General features: G+C 39.5%; 1 protein-coding gene across 1 annotated transcript in view; it reads left to right on the forward strand.

Moving 5' to 3' along the window:
• The first annotated feature begins 230 nt into the window (after nt 1-230).
• The window catches only part of Capza2 (capping actin protein of muscle Z-line subunit alpha 2), a 31,769-nt gene continuing 13,456 nt past the window's right edge, over nt 231-18,543 (forward strand). Inside the window, exons 1-4 of the mRNA XM_021190296.2 lie at nt 231-373; nt 11,889-11,952; nt 13,075-13,126; nt 17,585-17,648. Coding sequence (XP_021045955.1) covers nt 335-373; nt 11,889-11,952; nt 13,075-13,126; nt 17,585-17,648 — 219 coding nt within the window. The 5' untranslated portion in view covers nt 231-334. The remainder of the gene's footprint in view (nt 374-11,888; nt 11,953-13,074; nt 13,127-17,584; nt 17,649-18,543) is intronic.

Genomic DNA, 18,543 nt, shown 5'->3' on the forward strand with positions numbered 1-18,543 from the left:
AGGATGACAGAAGATAACCATAGCAATCCCACTTTGGAGGCGCTGCGCACGCGCACAGCGGCGCTCAGCCCGGCGATCTGGGGGAGGGAGGCGGAGCTCCGGGGGGCGCGTGCGCGGCGGCCTAGGCTGAGGAGGCGGAGCTCCGGGGCGTGTGCGCAGTGGCTCGGCTCCGGGGGGGGGGGGAGGAGGCGGAGCTCCGGGGCGCGTGCGCGGCGGCCTGGGCGGCGGGGCCCCTCCCTTGGCGGGGGCGCGCGGCGCGGAAGACCGCACGGAAAAGGGGGAAGTCAGGTGGCCGCTGCTGCCACCAGCGCCACGGTCTGTCGCCAGAAGGAAGATGGCGGATCTGGAGGAGCAGTTGTCCGATGAGGAGAAGGTAGGCGCCGCGGCGGTGAGGAGCAGGGCGGGCGGGCCGGCCGGCCGGCCGGCCGAGGCGCGAGGGCAGGAGTCTGACCCGGGGCGGGCTCCGGTGGTGGGCCGCACGCCTGCGCTGCCCGAGCGGGGTGCTGCCCCGGGCTCCCCGAGGCCGGGCCCCTCCGCTCCTTGTAGGGTGTGTGCTCCGAAAATAGGAAGCGGAGCCCGGCGGCCGCGGGCGGGAGTAAGCGGGGGCGACGAGACCCGGCCCTGGGGGTCCGGGCTCCGGAGCGGCCGACGGCGGAGCGGCGCCGCCTGGCCTGGGGCTTTCGCCGCGAGGCGGTCGGGCGGGCCGGAGGAGACGACGGCTTAGCCGACCCTCACTTTTTCCTGCAGTTTTCTCCTCCCCAACGCCAAGTGCTTCCTGGTTCCCCAGGGTGTTTCCTTCCCTCCCGAGGTCGCCGTCTCCACATCCCGCCCCTTCCCCCCCCCCGCCATCTATTTCTTTTATTAATATTGTCATTACCTTTTTTTCTTTTTTAAAAATTGCTGCTCCCATGTTCCCCGGAAGGCAGTATTGTTCACAAAGATACCCCTCACCCTCCCGTAGTTGTTTTCTGCCCAACTTGGATGCTTCCCCCTCTTGGGGCAGATTTGGTGACATCCCATCTTCCTGATAGGACCAACTCTGAAGAGGGCGAGCGAGTGCAACTCCTTTTACTTGTGTGTTAAATGCTGTGACAGCATTAGGACCAAATGCACGACTCAAGTTCTCACATTTGTGATACGAAATCTGATCATTGAACTGAGCTTGCCCATTTTCTTTGGCGACGGAGGAGACCGCATACCAAGGGGCGAGTAGTGTGAGGGGGAACGCTATGCATTTTGAGTATTTTTCTGGAAAAGACTGGGACTTTTTTTCAAACTTAGACTTAATTGACATATGAGTGTGGTGCACTTTGGAAATGTCTGATCTTAGCTTGGTCCTTTAGTTCCAAATGAAGTACACCCATGTGGGAAACAGACTCAGTTCTGGTAGGATGTTAGAGAAACACTAAGGCTATTTTCAATTGGGACCCTCTACTTTGATACTGCACCAGAGTTAGGGTTCTCTTTCCTTTCCCTTTGGTTGTTCACAACTCAACCTCTTTTATGGTTTTGGAAGTGTTCTGGTTTTATCGTTTGTGCCCTTGGATGAAATGGTGATAACCTAACAAAATGGGGACAAGCATACCTTACCTTAATTCACAGAATTAGACCCTAAGTCGCTAAAAGTTGCTGTACAGTATTTACATTTGTAGCATTGAATAGTTTTAAGCGGTTTATTGAAAATATACCAGTGCATTACAAGAAAAATAACGTTTCAGATTCAAAGTTCTTGAAGCGATTTTTTTTTCATGTTTGTGTACTTTCATATAATTATTAGGAGCTAAATTGGCTTGGACAATAATGAGGAGAGAATTGTTAGGGTGGGAATTAATGTAGATTTGCCATGTTGTTGGAAAGGTCTGAAAATTTCAAAATGAAATGAGAAGATTCCTTAACACCCAGTGCACTGAGTTTTACAGAGTAGTGTATGAGTTCACCTGCTGGCATAACGTTGGAAACAAATTAATGAGAATTTTAAGCTTAGATTTAGCATCTTTTTGTGACATAGGTAAGATTATTCTGTAGTAATTTCACATACAGATTTTATAACAGTATTTTCTAATTTAAGAAATCAGTGGTTAAACTTTCTAGTGAAATTTAAATAACCAGTAAATTGAAAACAATATTTTGTCACTTTTATTACCCAGTAGACTTGTACTGTTTTAGGAGGGTGTTCCATATGGATCAGAAATGGATTTAATTGTGATATTTTAAGACCAGTTCTTAAATCATGCTTCTCTATTTCATTTCCTTGCTTGTGATTTTCAGGAGTAAGTTTTAAATACTTTTTACACTTCAGTTTTGCAGGTCTAAAGAAGGGAAGGTACTACAATATATAATACTGTAGTTTATGTGTATTTATCACATAAGAAAAATGTTTCATTTTCTTTTTTAACTTAAGTTTGAAGTAGATAGTTTTCTTATCCTTCACCTGTAAGTAAATTAAGGTTTTAAAGGCCTTCTATAGGAGGGAAATGGCAAAGGTAATATTTAAACCTAAGTTTATCAGAATTCAAGGTTTGCTTGCATACTTAATGATATTATGTTCCCTTGAAGTTGATTATAGGACTATCCTGGGGTTATATCTTGGTTTTCAATTCGTTTATTTTGTAAAAAGGAAGCAATAGTTCTTTATAGTGTCAGGTTCTAAATTTGTTTTTTATACTTAGTGAAAAGGTTAACTGGTAACCTTGGGTTTTCATCATTTTTAACTGGTTTATTTTTATGTAATGTGGACATTGTGTGATACTGCTATATAGTTTCTTACTGGCCCTGTGGAATGAGGCATTTTTAGAAATTAATCATAGCTGGGTGTGGCAGAGCAGATTTGTAATCTAAGTACTGAGGAAACTGGGGCTGGAGGATCTCTAGTTCTGAGGCCAACTTACAGAAAGCAACAACAAAAAGAGATTAGCTGGGTGTTGGTGCATACCTGTAATCCCCAGTACCCTGGAGGCTGGTCAGGAGGAACAAGTTTCAGTTTAGCTTGGTCTTCTGAGTTCCAAGCCAGTCAGGGCTACATAGGGAGACCCTGTCTCAAAAACAAACAAACAAAAGGGGAAAAGAACCTAGGACACTAGACTGAATATACTGTGATTGGGGGGGGGGGGGGAGCGTTTGAGACAGGGTTTCTCTGTATAGCCCTGGCTGTCCTGGACCAGGCTGGCCTCAACTCAGAAATCCACCTGCCTCTGCCTCTCAAGTGCTGGGATTAAAGGCGCCACCACGCCCGGCTGTACTGTGATTTTTATGGCTTAATTTCTTTTGGCCACAGTGTTAATAAGGAAGTAAAGTTAGCTGAAGAAACAATGAATGAAGTCCTTTAAAGGCATTAATTTTTCCTATGACCCTGTAAATTTTACATATAGAAATTCCAAGCCAAAAAGAGTTTTATATTTTTCTTTCTTATTCTTTCTTAGGTCATTTGAATTGTATAGTAAAGCATTTTAGTGAGTTTGAAACTATGAAATTGTCATGTAGAGTTCAAAGAGAACTGTTCTGAAACTCTCCGGAAGGAGGACAGTCATTGTTGATAGTCAGTTTTCCTCCTTGGACCTCCTATCTCCCCCAAAAAACACTTCTGTGGCTCTTGGGAGCCTTGAACTGTATATGGGTGTGAGGATGACCTTGAACTTTTGATCCTCCGATTTCTACCTTAGTGCTGGGGCTGCAAGCATACACTCTATCTTGCTGAGTTTAATGCTGGGCATGAAGCCTGGATTTTGTGTGTGCTTGTCAAGTCTTCTTCCAAGTAAGCTACATCTCCTGCCCTCTCCATCTCTATACATCTCTTTTCTCATTGTCGCAGTCACTTCTTCCTTTATTTCAAGAGTTTGTTTTGTCAATTTTTTTCTGCTTGACCTGTACCTTAGATCAAAATTTTGTCACCTTTATGATCATGATCAAAAATGTCTTACACAAATAATTTCTTGTTTGTAAAAAGATAATTAAGTTAGTGTTTAGTTCATAGTCTCTAGGTTGACAAGATGATCGGTTTGTAACAGAATTTCACTATTCAAACAGTACAGTTAGGTCAATAACAGCATCTAAGAAAGAAATAAAGTTAAGACACCTAGAAATGGTGTCAGAGCTGTTCTTCCCTTTCTGTTGCGGGCAAGTTGTGTGTGTGTGTGTGTGTGTGTGTGTGTGTGTGTGTGTGTGTGTGTGTGTGTAGTTGCTAGATTCATCCCTCTAGCTGCTTATATTCCAACTACACCTCTCTAAACCCCACACTCAGGGAGCTTGGAGCCATCCTGAACTATAGTTATAGTGACTTTTTATGGCTTTCTCCTTGAATAATTGTGACACTTCTCCTATATGCTGTTTAGTCACGCTCTGGTCCTTCTCTAACATCTCGAGTAAGTTAATCTCGTGACCTTAGTCTCTGCTGGACTTTGAGGATATAGTTGTAAATATAAGTAATACATGGCTGATCCAGAGGACCTGTGTGCAGTTCCCAGCACCCACATGGCAACTTGCAACTTTCTGTAACTCTGGTTCCAGGGGATCCAACACATAGACACACATGCCGGCAAAACACCAGTGAACATAAAAATAAATCATTTTTTAAAAAAGAGAGAAATGTGTCTACAAAGTGAGTTCCAGGACTGCCAGAGCTATACAGAGAAAAACCCTGTCTCAAAAAAGCAAAAAAAAAAAAAAAAAAAAAAAAAAAAGATAGAAATGTTACTCTTGAGATTTAGTTCAGATTATTTGGTTCATTTAATCTCTCTTGAACTTAATAAAGCATCATTGGTGTTAAGTACAGTTTTGTTAATACTTTCTGGTTTACTTTTCTTCCCTGATCTATTATAATCCCTAAGTACAGAAATGTCATCTATAGCACCTGTAGTCAGTGCCCTGCATGCGATTAGTAAAATGGTTCAGTGGGCCAATAAATAAATAACCTGTGGTTCACAGAATTGAGAGAAAAGCTGTGTCGCGAGGAGTAAAAGCATATAATGTCAGATTTTCCTATGGAAATCTTGCTGTCTAATTTTTCATTCCTAAGTTTTGCCATTGGTTTTTAGACTTGGGTCTGTTGTAATTCCTGGTATTTTTTGAGGTACAGGTGTTTGCAGTTCAAATGTTAAATATAATTTATATATAAGCAGCTAAAATATTTCCCCTCCTATAATCATAACTGACTTAAGAAATCTTGTATTTATACAAATATTTATGAGCTGCTAGATTTCACCATAATGTAAAAAGTTAATAGCTCCTTAACAAAGGTGGGCTTAACTAGTATGCTCTTTTGGAAAACACTCCTAATTTAATTTTATGGATGAATTCTGTTGAGCCAACTTCTACTTCCAAATTCAAGCAGGAATTTCTTATCAGCTATGATATAAATAGAATTTTTAAACTTTACTCATGAAATTTTTATATAATATTTCAGGACATTTGGGAGCCATAAAGAATAGAACTTTGCATTTCAGTGTAAAAACCACAGGTCCAAAAATAGCAGAATTACAAAATAACTATCTGAAATCCATTATTTTATCTAATGGTTGGGTTTTTATAAAAGTTGAAAAATATCACAAGCTTCACTTTTTAAAAATTGAACTTTATAGACTGGGAACAACAGCATACTTTCTTGTCATAATAAGACATTGAGTTCAATTGCCAGCACCAAAAATAAATTTAATAAATTAATTAAACTTACATTTATGGGAGTTTTAAAAAATGCTTCTCTACAGTTTGTGTTGATTTTGATAAAAAGTCAACTGCATGTGGATACCATGAAGTGGAATGGGATTCTAACTGTTTTGTGTTCTGTCCCTTGTTTGAACAGAGTCACTGAAATAGAGAGGAGTGTTGATGTATAGAAAGTGAACGCACTGCAAATGACAGAAGAACATAGGTGTAAACGATCCTTTAACAATAGGACACAAACAATCATGGCGTGAGAAGATGTCTGTAATACAGTGTCTTCAAGATTTCTGGACCTCGGGCTGGTGAGATGGCTCAGCAGATAGAGGCACTTGTTGCTGACTCATAGTCAGTGCTCGACTTCCAGAATCCACAGTGAACTTACAGAAAGTTGTCCTTTGACCCCACGTATGCTTAATGGTGTATGCATACATACCACACACATGCACATTCGCATAATGTAATTAAATATTTAAAAAATAATACTACTATACTATACTAACACATATTGTTTCATAACTTTTAGGAAAGAGCATAAACTAATGTCTATGCAATCCAGATTAGACACAGATAACAGACCAACAAATCAGTTGCACTCAAATGTAGGTTGGTATATCTATTAGTTTATTGGTTATCATAGTTGGTGTTGCTTACAGGAGTATAGATGACCCTTTGACAGCTGTAGCACCAAGTAGTCCCGCCCCAGCATGTGTGATGAAGCTTCTAGAAAGCTCTGTCATGTGGCCGAGGCTCTCATTCCCTCATTGAAGATAGGAAGCACAGAAAAGGAAATGCAGAAGGGACCAGGTCAAAATACAGCCCTCATGTACACACTTCTAAGAGGTCTTCCAGCTAGACCCCCCACCCCCACTTCCCATTCATCAGGAGATTAATCCACTGATTGATCTGGAGGAAGAGGATCCAGTCACTAATCCATAGCCGCTCAGAGAGCAACCAGATCCTAGTCCATGCGCCTGTGGGGGGCATTTCATATACACACCAGGATATCTGGCCATTCTAATTAAATGAGAGTACATTAGTACTTGTAGATTTTTTTTCAACACAAAGTAACTACTAAGTGTCAAGTATGGGACATTGGTAATTTGTGTTTGTGTTTTACTAGTCATCAAAGGGTTTGCTGTTTGCTAGGCACCATTCAAAAGTATCCAGATATGGAGGTGCACAGGCAGAATTGTCCTCTGGTTTTCTTTGTATTCTCAGCTAAATCGGAGATAGATTATTGAGGATTTTAGAGAAATGCTTGGAAACTTAGCAGTTTTTGTTGTTGTTGCTTATATCAGTAAATTGAGTTGTATGCATTTTCACACGTGTATATATTGTGTTCTTGTTATCCCCACCCCAACTTGTTTTTATTTCCCTCCTGTTGCTGCCAACCCCTCTTCCTCTGTGCAGATATCATTTCCCATATTCATGGCTTCTCTGTTTTGTCTCATGCCCCACAGAGTTTAACGAGAGCCATCTATCTATCTATCTATCTATCTATCTATCTATCTATCTATCTATCTATCTATCTATCTATCTATCTATCTATAAAACCTTGGGTTTAGAACTTTCTGTTATAGCCTGGTAGGCTCACCAGGAGTACACAATTGAGTAGTATGCCTTCCCTCTTCCAGAATCTGTTAGTTTCCAGCAGTTCAGTAGTAGGTGGTAGGGACCCACGAGCCGCTTCTCCATCTGAAGCTGCTTGAGTTCATAATTGCCAGGGCTGTGTTGTATTTAGAAGACAACATTTTAAGCCCTTCTCCCTATCTTCCAGCTCTTGGATTGTTAACTCCCCACTTCCACAGCCATCCTTTATTCTCAGTATCTTGTGCAGGCAGGAGTCTCTACATTTGTTTCCATTTACTGCAAAGTGAGACTTCTTTGATTAAGGCTGAGAGTACTGTTTGGCTGCGATTATAAACATATATTTAAAATGCAATTTGGGAGTTATGCCACTTTAGCTATACAGTAGTGTAAGTTTCCACTAGTACTTCATACTCTTTTGTTTTTTATTTTATTTTTATGGGTGTTTTGCTTAAATGTCTCACTACCACAGAATCTTAGCAAGATTGTAATACACATTTTTGTTACTTTAGAAATACAAAGTAAAGTTCTTATGAAATTTCACAAGTGGTACTGTTTTAGTTCTGCCAGTTTGGGTATAAGAGAAGGCTCTTGCTGTCTTTTGGTCACATAGTGCAATAATAATCCAACCATAGAACAAGAAATATAAATCATGTTTGCTTTTACACTAAAAATAAAACTGACAAATTCTGAGGTGTATACCTTTTCTTTAGAAACAGCTAAACATTTTGAAGCTTAAGCACTAATTTGTATCTCTCTCTCTCTCTCTCTCTCTCTCACACACACACACACACACACACACACACACATATATATATATATATATATACATACATACATACATACTTGGTAGTAGTATTTTAGTTTTGACAGCTCTGTATGATGCATGTGTCATACAAGAATTATCTACTTCAAGTTTTAAAAGTTTGATTATTTTTTTAACATGCAGTTTTCCATTGTTAGTATGGTCATGACTAAGACTTTGGTTTTAATGCTTTCTAACAACTTTTTACCTGGGAGCAGGCAGTTTACATAATCATAATAGATGGAAGTGTAGACTTAGCAAGTGTATCCATTGCCTTTGCCTTGAAAATATACCTCCCCCCCCCTTTATTTATTTTTAGGTTAACAGATACATTTGTTACTTTCTGTTGCTGTGATAAGCACTATGACCAAAGGAATAAGGAAGAGTTTCTTTCTTTTTTTTTTTTTAAGATTTATTTATTTATTATATGTAAGTACACTGTAGCGGTCTTCACACACTCCAGAAGAGGATGGTTATGAGCCACCATGTGGTTGCTGGGATTTGAACTCTGGACCTTCGGAAGAGCAGTCGGGTGCACTTACCCACTGAGCCATCTCACCAGCCCCCAAGGAAGAGTTTCTTTTGGCTTATGATTTAAAGGATCAGAGTCCATGACAGGGCATTACAAGCAGGTGTGCTCACTTATCTATCACACAAGAAGCAGAGTGAGGTTATAAGTTCTCAAAGCCTGCCCATAGTGATGTATTCCTCCCACAAGGTCTCACTTCCTAAAGGTTGTGTGACCCCCAAACTATGCCACCAAATGGGGATCAAGTATTCAAGTACATGATCCTGTAGGAGGCATGCTTCAGACCACCACAGCATACAAATAATGGCTTTTACTAAAGAGTTCTTTATACATCTGTGCGGCTATACTTTGTTGTCATTCATTCCCCTTCCCCACTGCCCTTCTCCATGCTTCTCCTCTCCCCAAAACATCTGGTTCCCTTTACTCCCAATTATTAGAATGTAAGACTTTTATGCCTCCATAACCATAATAGCCAATTCCCATAATGCATTTATTATGTATCTCTCTGTATCCTGTTGGCTGTGTTTCCTTAGAAAACCCCAGCAAACAGTTGCTGGCATTCCTTAGGTGTTGCTAAGTTGAAGACTTAGGAATGAGTGTCCATTATAACTTTCAAGTGTTCAAAAAATATTAGGTTCTATTAATTGTTTTGAAACATAATCCATCTAACTAGACAATATTTATGGACTATTTATTTACTGAGCTGAGTATGATCCTAAAGGCCAAGCCCAAAACAGGTGATCTGCACTGTGCAAGAATTCATAGTAAAAACAGTTCTTAAAACAATTCTCAGTGTAAGGCAAAGAGGAATGAACAAGGCACAGAGATAGAGCAGAGAAGGGTTTAGGCCGTGCTGCTTGAAAAGGAGGTGCTCTAGTAGGAGGCACTTCAGTGAGGTCTCAGACAAGCAGAACAGGTACGAGTCAGCACTTTGGTCCTATAACTCAGACTAGTATTCCCTCCCCTCCTCCCCATCTCCCTCCCTCCCTCTGTGTGTGCCTGCGTGTACTCCTTCCCCTCTCCTATCTTTTGAAAGTGATCATTACCTCCTTATCCAGCCTCCTCGGGATACTTGTTGTCCCTATCACTTTAATGAATTGGGTCTCACCAAGCTAAACAACTTTATAGTAATCAAGTAATTTCTATCCCTCAGATGCCCAGGGAGGACTGAGGCCTCCTTAACTTCTCTCTCCGTCTATGATGGAATGTTTGCAGGCCCAGTTTTATGTAGCTCTTGGCAGGTATCACAGCTACTTGGGACTTGAAAAGTATAGTGACCAGGCATGCCTGGAGAACAGTGGTCTACAACGTTCCACTCCTCGCTCTTACATATTTCTCTCCCTTCTTCAGTGTTCTTTGAGCCTTGGAGGGAATGATACAGATGTTCCTTTTAGAGCTGTGCATTCAACAGTAACTCTCAGTACTTTGGACATTTATGAATCTCTGCAGTAAAAATCACCCACAGCAAAACCAGAATACAAAAAAAAGAAGCTTTTCTGACTGAAACTGATAGCAGTGTTGATTGATGGGTGTAAATATTTAGAATGAAATTTCACAGACACATCCTGCCTATATAATGTACCTTTTAATAGTACTCTTAAACATTTTAGAAGAAACCTAGTTTTATTTTCAAAATGGGCATACAATAAAAGTATATTCCTTAAGACTTTTAACATGTATAAAGTAGTGGGCCCACTATGAAAATCTGGACGTGGTATAGTTCTATCACCCTCAACTCCCTCATTTTCTTCCTTTTCCTTGTTTTTCTCTAGTCATTCCCTTCCCTACGCATCCCAGAACTCCAGGCAACTGTTATACAGTCTCCTTTGCTATAGAGACTACCCTACTCGAGATGGGATCATTCACAGTTTTTACCTTTTTGATGGTGCAAAGGTAGTACACATTTAGTGAAAACCATTTTTCAGATTTTGAATTTAGTTCTTATCCTGTGCTGAGTATATATGGTATGATATGCCTTTGACTGTGATCCCTACCTTCCAATTAACCGTGGAGACATTGAGCTGAACACTGGACACTGCAGTGTATTGTGTGTGGCAAGTGTAGGGGTTTGATAGGTAAAATGAATTAAATGCTTTTGATTTAACAATATCTTTAACTATTTAAAAATTGGCTTATTGGATGTGCGATCCTAATATTAGTTAAAAAGCATATATACTGTGGTTGAATGTTCTATGCATAGTCTTAAAGAGTGGCACTAACCTTTGGAGTTTCTCTTTTCTTTCCAGTATAGTACTTTACAATTAATTCAAGTTATTTCATCTATCAGTAGTTCCTGTTTATTGCTAAGTAATTACATTATATAGCTGAATCACAGTTTATTTGTCCCGTGACCTGTTTGTGGAAGTTTGGGTTGTAAATTATTTCCAGTTTGAACAATTTTGAGTAAGTTTTGGTGTGGATGTAGAGGTGTGTGTGTGTGTGTGTGTGTGTGTGTGTGTGTGTAATAATTTAGAATGATATTATTGTATTTTAGGATATTTGCCTAACTTTATAAGAAGTGCTAAATATTTTCCATGTTCATTGTACACTGTACAGGCTTACATTCCTATAAGTATTGTACGGTGCTGCAATTGTCCTGAGCCTGGACCAACAACCTTTTTATCTTGACCTTTCTGTTTTGCATGGGGTAGTATTTCCTGATTTCTTTATCAATATTCTAATGAAGAATACTGAGCGTGCTTTTTTGCATGTCTTCATGTCTTGTGCTTATCATATTTGGGGAAGTATCCATTCAAACATTTTGCTTAGTTTTTTGTTCTTGTTTGTTTTCCTGTTAAGTCTTCAGAGTACTTGTGGTAGTTTTGGATGGGTTTGCTGATAAGGTTTTGTATTTGAATAAAGATTCTAAGTGTTTGGGACCAGAAGTTCAGGAGTCTTCTGTATTTTGGAATGTTTGCATGCACTGTACCTAGTTTTGAGTAAATCAGCTGTAGTCAGTATATCTACTTAATTGCATGTTTTCTCACATATGGTCTTCATGAATTTCTTTTGTTTAAAAGAAATAAAATTGTGAGAAAATATTTACCTATAAACAGTTTTAAATTCTTGATTGTACAAGATATTTTACCTTCCTTTAACCTGTATACATTAGATATTTTACCTTCCTTTAACCTGTATAGTGTAAGTATATTAAATGGTTAAAACAGTAATAGCAAACTTGTATTTGAGAGTAGAGATATTATATACTTTAAAATCATTTTTAGTAGAACTTTGAAATTTGTGTAATATTGACTGGGGTTTTTGTCATTTAAGCAGAGTAGTGTGGTATTTATGTCTTCATTTCTGTCTTAGGTACGTATAGCAGCAAAATTCATCATTCACGCCCCTCCTGGAGAATTTAATGAAGTTTTTAATGGTAAGTCTTTAAACTACCTTTAAAAACATTATTTTATTTATTATTTTTTTGTGTGTGTGGACAATTGTGCCACAACGCTTGTGTAAAGAACAACTCCGCATGAGTTGGTTTTCTCCTTCTTTCATGTGTTCTGAGGATCCAGCTCAGGTTGTCAGGCTACCACAGCAAGTACCTTTACATCTGAGCCCTCTTGAGCCCCCATGATGGGTAACACTTGATGTTTTTTGGTTTTGGTTGTTTTTTTGTTGTTGTTGTTTTTGTTGTTGTTTTTGGTTTTTTGGTTTTGTTTTGTTTTCGGTTTTTTCGAGACAGGGTTTCTCTGTGTGGCCCCGGCTGTCCTGGAACTCACTCTGTAGACCAGACTGGCCTCGAACACAGAAATTTGCCTTCCTCTGCCTCCCAAGTGCTGGGATTAAAGGCTTGCGCCACCATGCCCGGCGCTGCTTTGGATTCTTGCCATACATTTAATGTGCCTTAAATGGCGCAATGGTTGTGCCACTCCCAAACTTCCGCATTGTTAACAACGCCTCCCCTCCAATACTTCTGAATCTGAATTATTACTTACTAAAATCTATATTCTATATTTGCTACCGTAGACCCAATGGTGGCCTGGGGCTGCTCTTCCATGGCTCTTAAATGATTGATACTCTATCTTCTACAGCATTTAAGTCTGCATCTTCTCTTCCCGGCAATGGCAATTCTGCTTCTTCTGTCCCCTTGCCTGTAAATCCTGAAGTCCTGCCTCTGTCTTCCTGCCTAGCCATTAGCTGCCGGCAACTTTATTTACCAACTAGAACCAGCTGGGGCAGGGACCTTCAGTGTCTCACATGAGATTCTCATGAAATTCCCAAATAACTTAATGTAAGCAATAAACTAAATGTACAACAGTGAGCTACAGTGTGGTTGCTGGGAATTGAACTCAGGACCTCTGGAAGATCAGTCACTACTCTTAATCACAGAGCCATCTCTGTGTCCCTTTGTGCATATTTATGGATAGTTTGGTCATTAGAAAATTTTGATCATGCTTGTATGGGAGGTATTAATGTATAACTAAAACAAACTATATTCCTTACAGTATTCAAACAGAAAAATAGTAATATATAAAACAATATTGTTTTGCAGATGTTCGATTATTGCTTAATAACGATAATCTTCTCAGGGAAGGAGCCGCACAGTAAGTATTCTATGTCTCCATAGCTAAGATGACTGGGAGAGAAAAGAGGTTGTAAAGGTGATAATGAAGCACTAATCCTTGATATAAGAGTTTCTGAAGTACAGTTAAAGTTTGGACAGCTATATGTATTAGACTGAGAAATCACAGGGGGAGTTAGGGGCAAGTGCAAAATGAAATTCTCTTTTACGTTTGCCACTGTCTTACATATTATATAGCATCACTCATGTTCTTTGTTTAGTTTTTCAAACTAAATGTTCATTTGATACCATTGGAACTCATGTCAAGGTATCTGAAATGCTGAGATATACTTTTAAGCCAGTGATTGGCCTTAGAATTAATCATCTGGTTCGGTGTCTTCTGAAATACTTTTGAATAAAAAGAAATTGAGGCCAGTGTTTCTTCTCCTTTGCTTTGAATTGTTTAAAATGTCCTAATTTGTGGACTGGCTCAGTGAGTAAAAATGTGCCGCAAGATCATGAGAGTCAGAGTTCAGATCCTGGACCCAGACAGCAGCCAGATGCTGTAGCACAATCTGTAGTCCCAGTGCTCCTCTGGTGAAGAATGGGAGGTGGAGACGGCAGACCCCAGAAGCTTTCAGGCCAGGTAGCGTGCTTTACTTAGCTCTGGTCAAAAGCCCTACTTGAATCAAGTAGAAAGCAAGGACTGACTACCTGAAGTTGTAATCTAACCTCTGCATATCACTCCCATACAGAAGAACATAGATATACATACATGTACATACTGTCTACATCATACACAACATACACATTTTCAGATCTCAACTTGAATTTTCCCCCAAAAGAAATGATTGTTACTTGCTATAATAAAGCTGTCCAAAGCTTGGATAGCCTACGTTTAGGAGATATCACAAAAACAGAGTCCCCATCACCAGCGCACTGGAATAAATGGATAACCAGAAATGTGGGCTCCTCTTCAGTTGCTTTTATACTGAGTTTTGTTGATGAATTTATATCTCTTTCCTACATGTGTACCTTTTCCCCTTTGTTTCACCCTTAGACTGTGACTGTGGCTGCATCTTTTCTGATCTCTCTTTCCTTCTTTTTTGTAAGGGGAAAAGCAGAACTATCATTGTTCTTTAGAATGGATTGAGTTGATGCATCTTTACTAAAAGCCAAAATTTAGTATGATTCAAAGTAAAATCAGACTCACTAAAGAGCCTGTAGAATAAAATCTAGAACACTATGAAATATTTCCAAATACTCTTTTATTCAGCAGACGAAAGAATATCAGGTTCCACTGTAATGAAATCAGTAAGCCTCTTTAGAATTTTTTTTTTTTTTCATCAAATTCAGACATGTTCAGTATCAGGCCATATGATACAAAATAGAATACCAGAGACATCAAAGGCCTTTAGAATCTAAAGAAAGAACACTTAAATTTCTATTTTTTTTTTAAAAAATTGAGTTTTATTTTCCTTTAGTATGTCTGTGTGTTTGCTTGCATGTGGGTATATGCATATGAAAGCTGGTATCTACAGTAGGCAAGAGAGGATGTTGAATCTCCTGGAAATGGCAGTTGTGAACTATCCAACATGGTGTTTTAACCTGAACTTGGAAGCATTGCAAGTGTAGTGTGTGCTTGTTACCACTGAACCATCTCACTGACCAACCCCTTTGGCCTAAATGCTGAATAGTCTACTTTTATTGGAAGGGAATTTAGTGCAAACCTGGTTTTATAAGGTAAATGAGGTTCCTTCTAGCTAATGACAGGGTTGGGCCAAAACCCACATATTCTGGCTACTCCATTATTGAGAATCTTTTGCACTGTATTGTACCATTTAACTTGATTTAAGTGTTTTGGATAAAGCTTGCCATGTCTCATTTATTTTATGTTTTTTCAAGTTTCTTATTAATCCTACTCCTTCCAGGTTAAAGATACATGAGGTTTGATGCTATCTATGGGCAATAAAAAAGGCTTTGGGTCCTTAGATTGCTATTTTTAAGTATTTATGTTTTTTAAGTGTAGCTTTTACTAGGAAAAAAATGAATACTATTCATTTCAATTTATAAGTAATACCTTTGAAGTAAATAATTTAAGGGTGAGTGTACTAGTTACTTTTACATTGCTGTAAAAAAGTACCTAATATAAGCAACTTATAGGAGAAAAGATTTAGTTTAGCTCATGGTTTTGGAGAGTTCTAGTAAAAATGGCAAGGAAATAATGGCAGCAAGAACAAGTGGCCAAGACCATTGTGAGGATCAGGAAGCAAGAGCAAGACCAGAACCTGGAGAGGAGTATAACTTTCAAAGCCATGCCCCAGCGACCTCCTTCCACCAGCAAGACTTCACTTCCTCGGACTTGCACAGCCTCCCTCAGCCACATCAGATGTGGAACATGAACCTTCTGTGGGCATTTCAAATACAAATTGCTGGCAATCTGACCACATTGATGTTATTCTTAGGAAAATTACTTGATGTGTTACAAAACTCAAGTGTATAGCTACTCTGCCTTCCTGTCTGCACTTCTGTGTCCACGTACATCCATTTTGAAAATGCTTTGTTGGGAATTTCAAGTAGTGATTTGATTTGATAAGTCTTCCATATTCCTACTAGGTTGACCCATTAAGCCCCATTTAAAGCATTCCACTGCTTTCCAAATCCAAAGTCCAAAAATCCACATTCTTTCAAATAAAAGCATGGTCAGGTCTATCACAGTGATACCCCACTCCCAGTACCAACTTCTGTCTTAGTTAGGGTTTTACTGCTGTGAACAGATACCATGACCAAGGCAAGTCTTATAAAAAAACAACAGTTAATTGGGGCTGGCTTACAGATTCAGAGGTTCAGTCCATTACCATCAAGGTTGGGAGCATGGCAGCGTCCAGACAGGCATAGTGCAGGAGGAGCTGAGAGCTCTGCATCTTCATCCAAAGACTGCTAGTGGAAGATTGACTTCCAGGCAACTAGGGTGAGGGTCTTAAGCCCACATCCACAGTGACACACCTCCTCCAACCAGGTCACACCTATTCCAACAAGGCTACACCTCCAAATGGTGCCACTCCCTGGTCCAAGAGTATACAAATCATCACGGGTGGTATCAATTTAATAGAATACACTTTTGTTCTGTATATAATTTTTCATACATTGGGTTTTTGCTATACACATATTAGATAACCTAGTAAGTTTATTCTTCACTCATTAGAGAGGCCTTAAGTCTGTCTCGTCACTATTAGCTGAGTTTCTGCTGTGGGTTTTTATCATAGTCTTGCCACTTTTCTGTTTCCAGTCATCACACTCCATGATTCATTGTATGTACTACTGCCATATTAATCTTTAGAGACTCCTCTAGAACTGCCTTGCCTCTCAAAATACTCATTCTGTCTTCAAGACCATTCAGGGTTTGGTGAGATGGAGTCTCCTGAACCCATGTACAGGGATGGAGAGAACCAGCACGATAAAATTGTTCTCTGACCTCCACACTTACAGCCTCACAAGCCTCCCCTCACCATCACATACAAGCACAATGATAATAAAGAAACAGTTTTTTTCTAATGCAACTCAGTAAATACTGATGAGCAGCTGGTTGGTTCTTCCTGTGACATTGGACCACTTCTATGGTCCTTCTAATTAAAACAGTCTTTTTTCCCCCATTATCCTGCTTCCCTCCCAATCCTTTCTCTTTTTTTGTTTGTGTGTTCATTTATTTATATAAATGTGTGCATGTGCGGAAGCCTGAGATTGACATGGGGTCTCTGTCTCTTGCTCTCCACCTTATGTTTTGAGTCAGGGTGTTGCACTGAAACTGAAGCTCACTCTTGGATAGATGTACTGCCCAGTTGACCCTGGGGTTAGCCTGCTTCTCTCCCCTAGCATTGGGATTACAGAAATGCAATGGTCTATCTTTTACTAGGTTCCTAGAGATCTGAATCCTTGTGGATGCTCAATAAACACCCATTATGCCATCTCCCCTGAACCATCTCCCACTTTCTTTTTTTTAGTATCACATTCATGAAATTATTCTAGAGTGTTCTTTTTTTCTTTTGCCTGAATAGTATATCCTGGAAAATGTGTTAGTAATTCTCAGATGTTACTTTCTATTTTTTGCTACTACTTGATATCCTCTTTAGGTATACTCCTGTGCATTCAACTGAAAGACCTTTGACAATAGGAACTGCTTGAGTATTGCGGTACCTAGTCGTTTATTAATAATTTCTTAAATAGTTGTATATCTACATTATATATTTATAATCATTGCTTTCAGGTTCTTATATAAGAAGCCATATATTTACTGGTTATGCTTTATTTACCAAGTTATAAGCTGCATATCATTACTTGGTTTTTAAAACAGCCATATCTGTATTTTTTAACTGTAGTTAATAAAAGATAGGTAAAATAGTTACAGTTTTATCAACCACGACATGTATAGTATAGATTAACTGGCAGGTGATTATTTAAAACATAACTACAATTTTAAGTAATTGGCCTTTTTCTCTTTTAGTGCATTTGCACAGTATAACCTGGACCAGTTTACACCAGTAAAAATTGAAGGCTATGAAGATCAGGTATGTTTCATAAAACACCAAATACACTGCTCTTTGTTTCATTTATAAAAACGTATCCTGAAAGAATTGTGAGATGGTGTAACATTACTCATTTTAATTGAAGGCATTTAATGACAAAAAAATAAAAATGGTCATTTTTATTTTTGGAAGTAGTATTATCAGGAAGTCAGTTAGCAGTAACCAGGTGTAGTATTTGGTTCTAATACTACCCTCTTTTGGCTCTGTGGGCACCTGCATTCACATCAACAGGCATATGTGTGTTTCTGCGTGGACAGAAACACTTTGGACTGGGTTCGTACTGAAGAGCTTTAACATCCTGAAAGAGGATAGGCTGCGAAAGGAAAAATGAATGCCCTGTCGGATCAGAGCATGATTTTTATTAATCAGACAAGGAAGGATTCTAAGCCCGCCCTTGAGTCCCCTTGAGAAACTCTCTCTCTGCCGCGCAGTCCGATCATGAGCGCAGTCCGATCATGAGCGGAGATGTGTATCGGGTAGGCGGGTCTGAACAATTGGGCGGTGATGACGACGATTGCGTAGGGCGATTGCCGTCTGACAACGCTGCATTCTGGGAGATCTGGGGAGGTCTTCTCAGTAGCAATTCTGTGCGCCTGTAGGGGGCGCAATATAATGTTTAGAGGGAGAATGGTTAGTGGAGGTGAGAGACCTCAACAGGCGTACTCATGCATACACATAATTGCACACTAGTTACTATTTCTTTTCTCCAGAGATTTAATTGGTTACCATTACAAACAGTACTACATCAAGTGATGTTGTATTCCTGGTAACATTGACAGTGGTTTTCTTTGGATAAATCCCTAGAAGAAAATTGCTGCATTAGTGAATATATCTTTTAAAAATGTTTAATAGCTGCTAAAGGCATTAACAAGGTAAC

Source organism: Mus pahari, chromosome 2 (assembly GCF_900095145.1).
Source record: "Mus pahari chromosome 2, PAHARI_EIJ_v1.1, whole genome shotgun sequence".
Classification (NCBI taxonomy): Eukaryota; Metazoa; Chordata; class Mammalia; order Rodentia; family Muridae; genus Mus; species Mus pahari.